The sequence below is a fragment of the Sinohyriopsis cumingii genome, chromosome 2 (assembly GCF_028554795.1).
Source record: "Sinohyriopsis cumingii isolate HCF-2022 chromosome 2, ASM2855479v2, whole genome shotgun sequence".
In the NCBI taxonomy this organism is placed as follows: Eukaryota; Metazoa; Mollusca; class Bivalvia; order Unionida; family Unionidae; genus Sinohyriopsis; species Sinohyriopsis cumingii.
The window spans coordinates 70,233,945-70,246,099 of NC_142962.1; the positions used below are offsets into that span (position 1 = coordinate 70,233,945).

The 12,155-nt window shown below is 35.7% G+C and overlaps 2 protein-coding genes across 8 annotated transcripts in view; one reads left to right on the forward strand and one right to left on the reverse strand.

Moving 5' to 3' along the window:
- Positions 1 to 4,847, reverse strand: part of LOC149805123 (methylated amino-acid transporter SLC25A45-like) — a 37,200-nt gene extending 32,353 nt beyond the window's left edge. For 3 of the 6 annotated variants that reach the window (XM_089947641.1, XM_089947613.1, XM_089947627.1), the window contains exons 1-2: positions 4,738 to 4,847; positions 1,350 to 1,521 (exon numbers count right to left, since the gene is read on the reverse strand). The gene's annotated coding sequence lies outside the window, so the exon portion shown is untranslated. The remainder of the gene's footprint in view (positions 1 to 1,349; positions 1,522 to 4,737) is intronic. The other 3 variants (XM_089947647.1, XM_089947621.1, XM_089947633.1) reach the window with 2 other exon arrangements.
- A 40-nt stretch (positions 4,848 to 4,887) lies between these two features.
- The window catches only part of LOC149805124 (uncharacterized), a 94,528-nt gene continuing 87,260 nt past the window's right edge, over positions 4,888 to 12,155 (forward strand). For both annotated transcript variants that reach the window (XM_089947594.1, XM_089947602.1), the window contains exons 1-3: positions 4,888 to 5,060; positions 6,931 to 7,110; positions 10,373 to 10,466. In XM_089947594.1, the coding sequence (XP_089803720.1) occupies positions 5,058 to 5,060; positions 6,931 to 7,110; positions 10,373 to 10,466 (277 nt within the window). In that variant the 5' untranslated portion in view covers positions 4,888 to 5,057. The remainder of the gene's footprint in view (positions 5,061 to 6,930; positions 7,111 to 10,372; positions 10,467 to 12,155) is intronic.

The window sequence follows — 12,155 nt, forward strand, 5'->3', positions numbered from 1 at the left end:
GTGGCAACAGAGAATGAAATAAACACCAATTAAACATCTTCCTGTGTGAAAGTCACGTTCTAATCCTTTACTTCCATTTCAGTGTAAACATTATAATCGCAACATACTCTGTTCACTGAAAACATGAAAAGAGTCACTCGACCATCACATCGAAACCCGTGAGTACTTCTGTGAGAACCTAATTACATGCCAGCTTTGTTTTGATCAACAACTTGAGGAAGTGTTTGATGCATTAAAAAATTGATTACAAGAGACCTGGGGTGCTGGATTAAGGGTCTTGGAGCTGCCTTTGACGTAAAGCAAAACAGTAACAGACAGCGACGATGATAGTGACTTTTAAGGTTTCAGTGAAACTGATGTCATTAATGCAGAGGCTGTTTGGGAGAAATTCATACAGACTCTTATATTGTCAGATGAAACAATAATTAATTCTATAACGAACAAATTTGCAGCAGAAGACGATTCTAACTGGAGTACCACAAGTGTTGAAAGTGATGCAGACGCAGATGTTGCACCACCTCCCCCCTCTGCACAGGAAGCAATCAAATCTTTTGATATTGCCATAAGGTGGCTGAAGACCCAAAATGTTGACTTCGTAAAGCTCATGCAGTTGAGAAATCTGAGGGATTTTGCTCGGCAGCAGAGAAACCAAGGAGTAACACACAACAAAAATTAACTGATTTTTTCAAAAAGTGAATTGATATTTGTCAAATGTGGCACAAACAGCAAGTATTAACTTGTTCTAATTTACGTTGTTTTAAATTTGTAGACCCATTAAATATGTTAGAACTGATTAACCCTTGTTTTTTATTTTCCATTTTACTTCTATCACAATCAAATCTATATATCTATGTATCGTTCGATCGACACAGTTTCTCGAAAAGAGTCAATCTTTTGTATATAAAAAAAATGTCTAATCTGGATCAAACAATAAAACTAGAATGTACCCAATTCAACATAAAAATTAGTGACGTAGTAAACAATGTGTGAAGTGGTACACATGTCATGCGAACGGAAACCACGTGGAATAATGTTTTCGATGATCACCTCAATATACTGTAATTTATCCTGAAATTAATGTTGCTCTATGAGGAAATAATAAACAAAGTACACCGTTATGAAGAGATATTTATTCACAGTTAATCTCAGCATGATTATAAAGTGAGTATTCAACACTATAATCTGCCTACCCCCCACCCTTTTTTTTCCTTTATGTCGTCGATCACTTTATTGGTTTTGGGCTTATTTTATAGGCCCTCGATAACTCGTGCCTCACTTATAGTTCGGTCGATGTTTCTGGACCCTGATGTGCGTGAGTTATCGAGGGAGTGGTGTAACAAGTTTCTTACCTTTTAGCAAAGCTTCAAATGGACAGATTTCTATTATGTGGACATAAACTGAGTTAAAGACAATTCGCCGATTGACTAAATAATCATTCTGTTCGACTTTCCAAATTTTCAGTCCTGGAAAATGTGATGTCTACAAGAGACTTCCAACCTATTCACCAGTTCGCCAGTCAAACTGCAAGAAAGAGATTAATGTCAACAAAATGATGAACAACAACCACATAACAATTTTTGACAGCTTGGATTTGATCAGCATCCCTTCCTCTCCACCGACAATTTACATGAGCAAATGTGGTTCAGAGAATTTGTTAATCATACTCCAAGCATAGCTTCTGGAGATATTTAAGAATCTCTGTCAAACATTGTACATGGAGAAATTCAACCTCAAAAAAGAATGTCTTATGGAAAGAAAGAAAATGTCTCTGTTGTCTTAGATGGTAAGGAAACTATTTACTTTCAATTTTAAGAGAATGCAGGTCAGATGTCACGATAACTGGTGCATGGAATGGCAAGAAATATAGATTGTGTAAAACAAATTTCTATGGGAACCATGCAAAAATGAGCATTGAAATATACAACTAGGAAATGAACACAAAACTGAAAGCTAAATTTGTTCATTTGATGTACTCTTAAAATGACCACATGCATATCTCTGGGTCTTTCTGCTTCTGAGTTCAGTCACTGTAAATATCAGCACTTTTTCCCACCACTCAGCAGTTAGTCAAAGTCTTTGAACTTGCCACCTAGCTATTACATCATGTTCTTCTGATACACTCTTATAACGACATGTACATATCTGAGGGCCTTTTAGCCACTTAATTCTGTCATTGTAATATCAGCACAGCTAAAATGATCAATTGATAAATAGTTTCTCACTGAGCAGGTGGTTGAAGCAGGACTGGCAAGCCTTTCAATATGCTGCCCAGTTATTGCCTATGTATGGAGGACTCGTGCATAAGTGATTTTCTGCATACCAAATAAAATAAATTTGTGTCCAAATGTGTGATTAAGTGTTTCATAGACATCTGATTTAGGTAGTAAGACCTTGAAACCCAAAACAAAAATATCAGGGTCGTTGTTGTTGTTAATGCCATTTTTCAGCTCACAACAGGCTATACATGGTGGCCAGTATTAATGGTTGAGTTAAAAATCCGCCCCACAAGAAGCTACTGGCAAGTTTTCTCACCCACATTAGCCGAATCCTAGACTCAAACCCATGCAGACAGAGGTGAGATGGCAGTAATCTGTAACAAAGAGCGCTTTAGACCACTCGGCCACCCATATATCAGGGTCGGTGTCTTACCCTGCAGGACTATGCCTTCTAAGTGCTCTTAGCCATGTTTAGTAGGACCCCATATGATTGCTTTGTCCTGTAAATATGTTCCTGTGAGGCTGTGTTCATATAAGTTTAACATACAGACAAGTAGTTATTTACCATGACATTAAGGTAACCTCCCTTTAGAAATTATGGCCGTCACCCTAAATCACCTATGGCACTAAGGATATACTTGTGGCTAAATTGAAGAATATACTAAAGAATAATACAAAAACCAACTTAAAATAATCAGGCGAGTCTATTTTTAATCATTTATAACAATTCAGTTTGTTAGTAACGAGAGGTTACAGAATGCAAGTATACTTTAGTCCTTCAACACAAGACATATCACATATTTTTGGTTTGGTGCTACATCTTGCTGCCTAAATAATGGCATTGTGTAGCATGTTCTGATACTGACTGACATCGAAATGAGGCACCATTTTTTCAAGTTTATCTCACATACTTGGCAGCTCATATCAAAGCCATGTTGATTTAGGCAGACTAATTACGCTGCTGATTTTCTCTAAATAAATTCAAATTCTCACACAAGGAAATGGACAAGTTTTCAAGTCCCACTGACCTACAATTAAGTTCGTAGTAATGCGATGTTAGCTTCGAGTGCCAAAATTGGTTAAAAGGATGATAAATATCATGAACAAAATGAAGCTCTCTAAACACTTTCTTCAACCTAATCTGATTTTGGCATTCCAAGCAGATGAATGGAACATGAAAATACTTCTATTTACTACTGTACGACTTTGATTTTATTAGGACAAAGACAGCAAAGTAAAATCAATTCGATTTAACTCTGCGGAAGTGTGTCAATATGGGCTGCAAAGTGTTTGAGATATTATTGAAAAATTTTACCCCTCATTCTCCTGTCAGTCTACTTTGGAACACGTTATAGTCGGACTATACATCCCCGTTTGTTTGTAAACCCCCTTACCAATTTCAATAATGGAAACATTTAATGTGATAAAAAGTGCAAGGAACTTAGTCAATTCATTCATTGATTTACAGTTTCTAACCAGACTGTGAGTAGAGTGTCCCTTACACAGTCATCGTCTGCGCGTTTCACACTTAACGGAAGTTTTCAATATAATTGATGTACACGCTCAAGATCCATTTCCAGTTCCTCAACAAGTCCATTTCCAGCAAAGGGGTGTGTGGACGACTACAAATGTACATATATATGTCATCTGCTTCCGATATTTACAATGTTGAATCAAGCAAAGGAAAAGAATGACAACAACAAATTTGCCTTTTAGAATGGATTTAACAAGAGGTTTAATTTCTATGTTCATGTATGCAAAGGAATATAATTCCAAACTCTCAACATAATGGTAATTTACGGAATTATCTGGCAGTTACCGAATAGGATGAACTATGTCATGGTGTCTGATGGAAATAAACTATAGTGTATGCAATATGGCGCCGTGTTAGTATGGAAAGTCTGTTCAGCATGAAAGGTACTGGGGATGCAAGTATTAGTGCCATTCTAGTCTCAGTCAGGTTAAAAATTATAAATCAATGATTTAATTGACTTAGTTCTGTGCACTTTTTATATTAAATGTTTTCGTTACTGAAATTGGTAGTAGGGTACAAACAAACGGGGATGTATAGTCAGACTATACACAAGGCTGTAGACGTAGCACCTAAACATAAATAACATACGTCTTCTAGTGTAGATTTCCCTTTGTTTTTAATTTCTGTTCTGATTTTACAATAAGACTAACAATAACCTTTTTCATTTCTTATATTTGGTACTTTCTCATCTGATAAAATCTATTTCCAACAAACACAAGCGTTGCAACTCGTACCATCTTCATATAACCCGCTTTACTGTCTATAACAAACCTCGTGTTCAATTATTGACATCGATTGCAACGCCCTCTGTGTATCAAAAATGCCCGTATGTTCGGCAAAATGTGACTTTTTGACACAAACACCCCATCCCTTAACACCCGCTAAACTAAGTAAACTCAGGTCAGAATATAAAGCTATTCCTAAAAATTTATAGACGAAATCCTGATTTCACGAAATGCACAGTTATATCAAAGTGGCAGGACATACACTTTAAAAGCGAGAGGTGCAAATAGTTGGTTCTCTTGTAAATATCCTTCATGTGTTTCCGCCATAGAAATGAACAGCGCGCAGGCGCATCACGCGAACTTTGGGTAAATTTTTTCACCCACGTGATTTTTAGCCAATCAAATAACGGAACTGCCATTGACAAGTTGTTGTTCAGCTGTAGTCGAAATCATGGATTCCTTACGTTGGAAAGTGCTGTGACTTGTTGATTTGAATTTCTTTGGTATTTCATACCAGATTTGTGTAGTTTTAGGTGGTGTATATTCCCATCGTGTCTTAGCATCATTGGGTGAAAAAAGAAGATGGTAAGTATGTTATTTTTGTTAAAAAATCGAGGGTGAAAATACAGGCGCCCCTGTCAGGACTGTGTTCATGTCTTCGTCGCTATGTTTTGGCACTGGTCCCAGACAGTTTTTATGATTCACTGCTTACTTTTCTTTCTCGACCCATAAGATCTTTAATGTTTTAGAAAAGTTGAATTTTAATCTTAGTTGTTCTTTTGATTTAGATCTTTGGTATAAACTGCGGGTTGTGTGATTAGCCGGTGGTCCGTTTGGTCTTGCACACGAATTGCTATATATTTTCTTTACCTACACGTCGCCGAATTAACATAGTTGACTTCGTCCTAGACAACGGTTTAAATGCATCACTCTTTTCGATTATATTGTTGATCAGTACTGCTAATTTTCTTGTATATATGAATGATGTCATTTACCTGTAGAGAATAGCTCTTCCCCAACACTTTCTTGTTAAATTGATTTCGACAGGGTAATACATTGTTGCCCATTGAATCTTGAGCAGTACGAGAGAAGTGGTTGGAATCTAGGCATATTGGTGTAACTGAACTTGTTATAAATCTTATGAATTCGTTGGTCTGGTGCTTTATAGCACAAACATACACGTTTCAATTTGGTTGAGCTGTCAGGGTGACGTTTTATGTAGCATTGCTCAGCTGTAATGATCAGGATACTGTGATTCATTCAGATGGTCATTGGCAGTATGAGGTGGAAGAATTCCACACCCACTAGTGTTTCCCTTTACCTTCAGTTGTGATCCAGAGACACCCCACCCCCCATTATTTTTATTTGATACCAGAGTTTGTTCTGTACTCAGTCTGATCCCCATTTATACACAAGGTGATTTTCGACTCAAAATCTTGCACTGCAACCCACACCAGCTTGCTCAAAGTGCAACATTCATTGGGTTATTTAATGCTGGGTCCATTGGAGTATAGAAACCTTGCCCAAGAACACGCATTAGATGACCCAGACTGATTGGATGGTTGGATTTGAACCTGCTTCTTTTCCCTTCATGACCATGGTTTTGTTGCATATAATGCAGCATTCCATTAATAGTCCATCAAACTTTTATTTCCTCAGAACATTGTTTGGAGTCACACTCATTAACAGTAAGAATACCAGCTGCATTGTCACTAAATACAAAGAATTAGCTTCACAAACAATCATCAACAACAGGTATGACAGTAATCATGATTGGGTCTGTAGAGGAAATGAAATCTATGATTTTGAAAACTACTTCCAGACCAAGTGAAAAACTAAAACAGCTGGTTTTATCATTTTTCCATTTAATACATTGCATGCATGCTTTACTCATTCTTAGATCTTATATTTGTACAAGGGTTTAAAATAAAAAATAGAAAAAAGACTAGGCCATTGACTGTATAATGAAAGCATATGCTCCCTTTTCCCCAATGCAGACTCTTTGAAGATTCTTGTACCTCAGCAGCAAGAGTAAGTTTCAGTCGAGATTAAAGCCTAATTTGCTGAACTTTGTGTTGACATATTGAGAGTTGAATGATTTATATTTTAACAGAAATGTCTGTTGAGTTAAAGTCTTTTAATAGTTTCAGATTAAAGTGTTATTATGGTTATGTAGATGATGATGATGGCTGCCCCAAGACCCTTGTAGAAAATTAAATTCTGTTTTTCTTTATTAAGCCAAGCTATAGGAATGAGATAAATAATGAAAAATGACATGTTCACAAGTTCATGTTACTTTTCACAATATTGAGGGATGAGAGTTAACATTTGTTAAAATCTGACTGCATGACATTTTACATGTACCTTTCATGATAAAGTTTTTACTTTTCTTTTATGAATAATTACATTTTGAATGTGTGGAGTTTTCTCATGGAACAATTATTAATCCTTTCAGGCCAGTAGTGATCCTCCATTCTTACCCGTTGGCACTGATGTCAGTGCCAAGTATCGAGGGGCATTTTGCGAAGCCAAGGTTAAGAACTTGGAGAAGGTGGTCAAGTGTAAAGTCCTTATAAAGGAAACCCAAGCATCCATCATTGTGACAGATGATCAGATTGTAAATGGACCACTAAAGGTAAGTTCGATATAACCATGGTATGATCCTTAGCTCCAACAACTGACCCCATGGTTGTAAAGCTTTACTAAAGTCTGAATTTTATTCCTGGATTGTTTTGCCAGTCAGAAGATTGCATTTATACATTTACATCAAAATTTCCAAATCTGGAGTAATGTCTGATAATATTCAGTAAAGTTTTGACAGAGGTCTGATGTAGGTTTTTTGTTTGTTTACACATAAGTGACAGATTGTTTCATAAGCAAGGATAACAAAACCATCCAGAGACCAGAGGCATCTAGACCACAGCAGCAGATGGGGGGGGGGGATCCACATTCCTTCAATAATACTAGCACACAAAGATATTTAGAAATACTATCCAAAAATGTAAAATTACAGAAGGAAGCTGACTACCTCAACAGTGCAGCCTCAAAGGCAAAACAGCAAGAGGAACTGGAATCAACTGGTACCATAGGGCTTCACACATTGCCCAGAATTTTGTATCATCATGGAATAGTACCTTGTATGAAACAAAAAAAAAAATAACCTTGTATGAAACACAAAAAATTAACCAGTCTGTCTTTTACCCATGCACCAGTGGTATAATAAGAAACTGTCTCACACACACACTGCAATACTTAATTCTGGCCCCTCCCTAGAGTTTTTAAAACTGTATTTTATCAATAATTTTCAATCTGATATCAGCATAAAGGCTGAGCAGAACTGAAATGATACAGATTCCAAATGTACTGTAAAAGTTTCACAAGACAACTGTACATTGGAATACTGTAATGAAATATCATATTCCTTGATAACAGCAGTTTTACACTATTACAATACTATTGGTATATACTGTAAACATACAGGTAAACATTGTTGTTTGCACTTTCATTACTATCATCCATCCCACTCAAAGAGGTTGAGTCCAAACAATCAGTTATAACTTATTAAACATATATGTACTAAATAATTGGATTTTGAGAAATGTACATTTGTGTCCAATTTTGTGAGAAGAGATTCAGTTCATTTCAGATTATGTGAGGCTTTAACAAATGTGAGATATGAACACTGTTTTGATCCTAAATTGAAGGATTTTAATTCTGACAGTGTGATTTCTTTCTTCACATGTAACAATGGTGACCATTTCTATGTGAAACCCAGTCCTTTTGATCAGTTTTTAGTCTTACTTTACCAGATTCTTTCCAGAATCCACCAAATATTGTGCAGAGAATCAGTTTAAAAGTTAGCAACTATTTCATAACACAAAGATTTAGAAGTAAGCACCCAGGTTTTTATGGGTAAATCATTAACAGAAATAAAGTACTAGACTGCAATACCATTAGTTGCACTTTCATTTGGAAAGGGCCAAATCTAAATTCTTTAAAATCATTTGTATAAACCTAAAATATATCACTAGCTTAAGAAGCCATTGAACTACATGTAACAATGTTTGTTTACTAAACTGTCACACTTAAAGCAAATACTCTGCGGGTGAGTCTAGAAAGAAATTTTAATAATTAAAAAAAACATTGAAACATGCCCTGGTTTCTAAACATTTCAGTAAAACTGACTATAACATGATTTGTTTCAAATAATAGGTTGTTTGATTCTGATTTGTCTATTAGTAATATGAAGCATAAAGATAGATTACATTTTTGGATACAGCAATTACATACTCCATTTACAATAGAGATCGGCTTCTCTGTTTAAATGGCACTCCAGGCATTTTACTTTATTTACATAATGAGTATATATGTTGAACAGAGATCTCGGAAACGCTTAATTATGTGTATTTGGACGCCAGTTTTTGATCTGGGATGCAGAAATTCACTGAAGCGAGAGTCCTCCATACGCATGTAATAGGTGTGCGGCAAAATTCAAAGACTTGCCAGTCCTGCTTCAGCCACCTGATTTGTGGGAAAATGTGTTGATCAATTAGCTGTGCTGATATTTACAATGACAAAATTCAGTGACTGAAAGACCCCTTGATGTACATACATGTTGCCATTTTATAAGAGTACATAAAAAAGAACATGATGCAATAGCTGGGTGGCAAGTTAAAAGGCTTTGACTGGCGGCCGGGCGGAAATGTACTGATATTTACAGTGATTGAATTCAGAGGCAGAAAGACCCATCGATGTACATGTGGTCATTTATAAAAGTACTTCAAATTAACAACTTTAACTTTCATTATTGTGTTCATTTCCGAATGTAAACTTCACCTTGTTCTGAGGTGCATTGACTGACCATACCATTTTTTTTTTTAATGCCCCTCGCCTTAGCCCGGTTAGTTCTGTCTTGTAGCAAAATGTATTCATCACGGCATCAGTAGCTAGGCCTAGTTTTATATCAATTACATTGACAAACAAACTCTTGCCCATTCACAAGCATTGTGTTTTGATAGCTGATTGACCGTTAACCCTTTCCCGAGTAAGGTAACAACTATCAATTTCCTGCATGCTATTCTTTGATGATAAAACATACATACTTGTGTTTTAAGATCAGAATCGGTGATCTGGATATATATTAACTGCCTCTTGTACACTATTTTGTCATACTCTTAGTTTGAAACTGCAAGTGAACCAATAGGCCTAACAGGAAATAATGGCGTACTTCGTTAAGTCTGGCATGTACCAGTTTATTAGATTGTCTGTTTTCTTAAATCATTGGGCAAATATATTCAGAAAAAATATACAAATCATTGAAACCAAAGCCTAGGTATTATTTTATTAAGGATTTAACTTTAAAATCATATTATGTAGGTCAGAAACGTTTGGGACAATGCTATATTGTGGAATTCGCGAGATGCGCTTTAAGGTCTAAGCTGTTTTCTGACTTCACACGTATTTGCGAAAATATGGGGAAAAACAGCAAATCAGATACTATTGCCTAAAATTACTACAAGTATGTATGCAAATAAATATACCATAAATTTGCGATCCTGTCAGTGGACTGTTGTAATGAAGCTATATTATAGTGAGTGATTACAATACAAAAACCTCTCCATCTAAAAATAGATGCACTCGTGTCTGTGTTGACTGCAACTTTTGATGGTAGGACTCCCATTTTTACCAAAATGGGAGTCCTGGTCTCCTAGTTTTTAAATCCTCACGAGACCTCTGTTAAAAATAAAATATTGTCTTGAAATTATGGATTATTGTATTTAATTACATATTGACAATTTTATGAATTTACATGAACAGTTTGTGTTGGTAAAATTTGTTGGTATATTAATATTTTAAGAGATACAGCTGGTTGATTTATTTATATTTTTGTGTTATAGTTGAATGCTGTGGTAGAGGTAAACCTGCCTGATACAGGAAAAGTGGTTGAAGCTACAATAAACAGGTTGACAGACTGTAGCATGTACACTGTGGGTAAGTGTCAGATTATGTTTAAACTAGGATATGGTATGTTAATGTAAATTTACAGCTGAATACTAGTGCTTAGCCACTTGAGGTGTAGATAGAGAAACTTTGTCATCTGTGGTTTGTCCCATTCTAACGCTGATGCAAAGAAGACGTTCTCCATTCTTTGCAAAGTAAAATGATTCAGTGAGAACTCTGGACCAGAAAACTGTCGAGAGCCTGTTAAGTGTGCAACTTAATAAATAATGACATTGGTCTTATGTGGTCACCAGTCAGTGATCTTCTAAAAGGTATTAAAAATGCTATGTTTTTTTAAATATTTAAATAATCTTTGTAGTAAACTACACCTCCCCCTTTACTGAATTGTCATACACTAACTCGGAGAAGAATAATTTGCTAGTGATGATAATTTCTCATACTCCAAAGAAACAGAATGTTCCTAACAGTTCTAAGGACAATAAATGACATAAATTTATAAGAAGTCTTAAGAATCAGTTTGCTCCATTACTGACAAACCATCCCAGCTGTGAGATTATGACTCAAAACAAATACTCTTGATATTTCATTTTTGACTCTTTTGAGGTTTTTTTATGATGTCATGGGTTAAATGACTCTAAAGTTTTGAACTCTACCAAGAACCCTGATCCATACATGATGAATTTTAACACACAGCTCTGTTGGCATCAGGTGTTTCTGTAATTTGTTAAAATTCCTATAAAATACCAAAAAAAAATGAACATGTCCATTTTTAATACATTAAAAACTTACTACAAGGGTTTGTTTATAGTTTAAACCAAAATTTGTTATGTAATTTATTCATGTATGGATGAGAAGTTGCTTTTTGTTGAAGTGAAAGTGGTAGTATTAGTTGCTGTATTATTAGAAATAAAAGTCTTTTTTGCAATCAACACAAATATCTATCTGTTCGTCTTACATACTATAAAAGACCGCTCCGGGTGACCTAGTGGTTAGAGCCTCTGCCTCAGATGCTGGAGGTTGTGGGTTAGAACCCCAGCTGAGTCATACCAAAGGCATAAAAATGGTACTAACAGCTGCCTCACTGGGTGCTTAGCATTAAGAGGTTAGTATTAGGACTGGTCGTCCCGGTGTCAGGATAATGTAGCTGGGTGGCACATTATGCTACATGTGTGCATCATCATGCTCCAGTGCTAGACATCACACACACACACACACACAATACTATGAACTTAGGCTACATTGTAATAAATCTGTTACTTACATGTGTTATTGGAATAAAAATTCTTTGTAATCATATGATACCTTTAGTCAGTTTCACCTTCACTGAACAGTCTTTCCTTTGTGATTTTGCAGCATATGTACCAGGCAGAACTAGGTCAAGTAACTAGGATATTGAACTCTATTGAAAACATGCTGTTTTCAATAAAAGTACAGAAGAATGACTAGAATAAAGATGATCATTAGCAGTCAGTTCATAAAAATGCATTATTTTATCACTCTAGACCACTTGATCCAAGCATATCTTGCCAGATGAATCTTGGGAACTGTTTAGTTTAAGCAATACAAAGCACAAAATATCAAGATGATATTGGTAAAATTATGGTTCCGATCCAGTAACATATGCCATGGAAATAAATGGAATGATCAAAATATTAATGCGTGGAGAAATTGAGTTCCCAAAGTATCCCAGATTACTGCAGCAGAATCATTTCTGGCAGC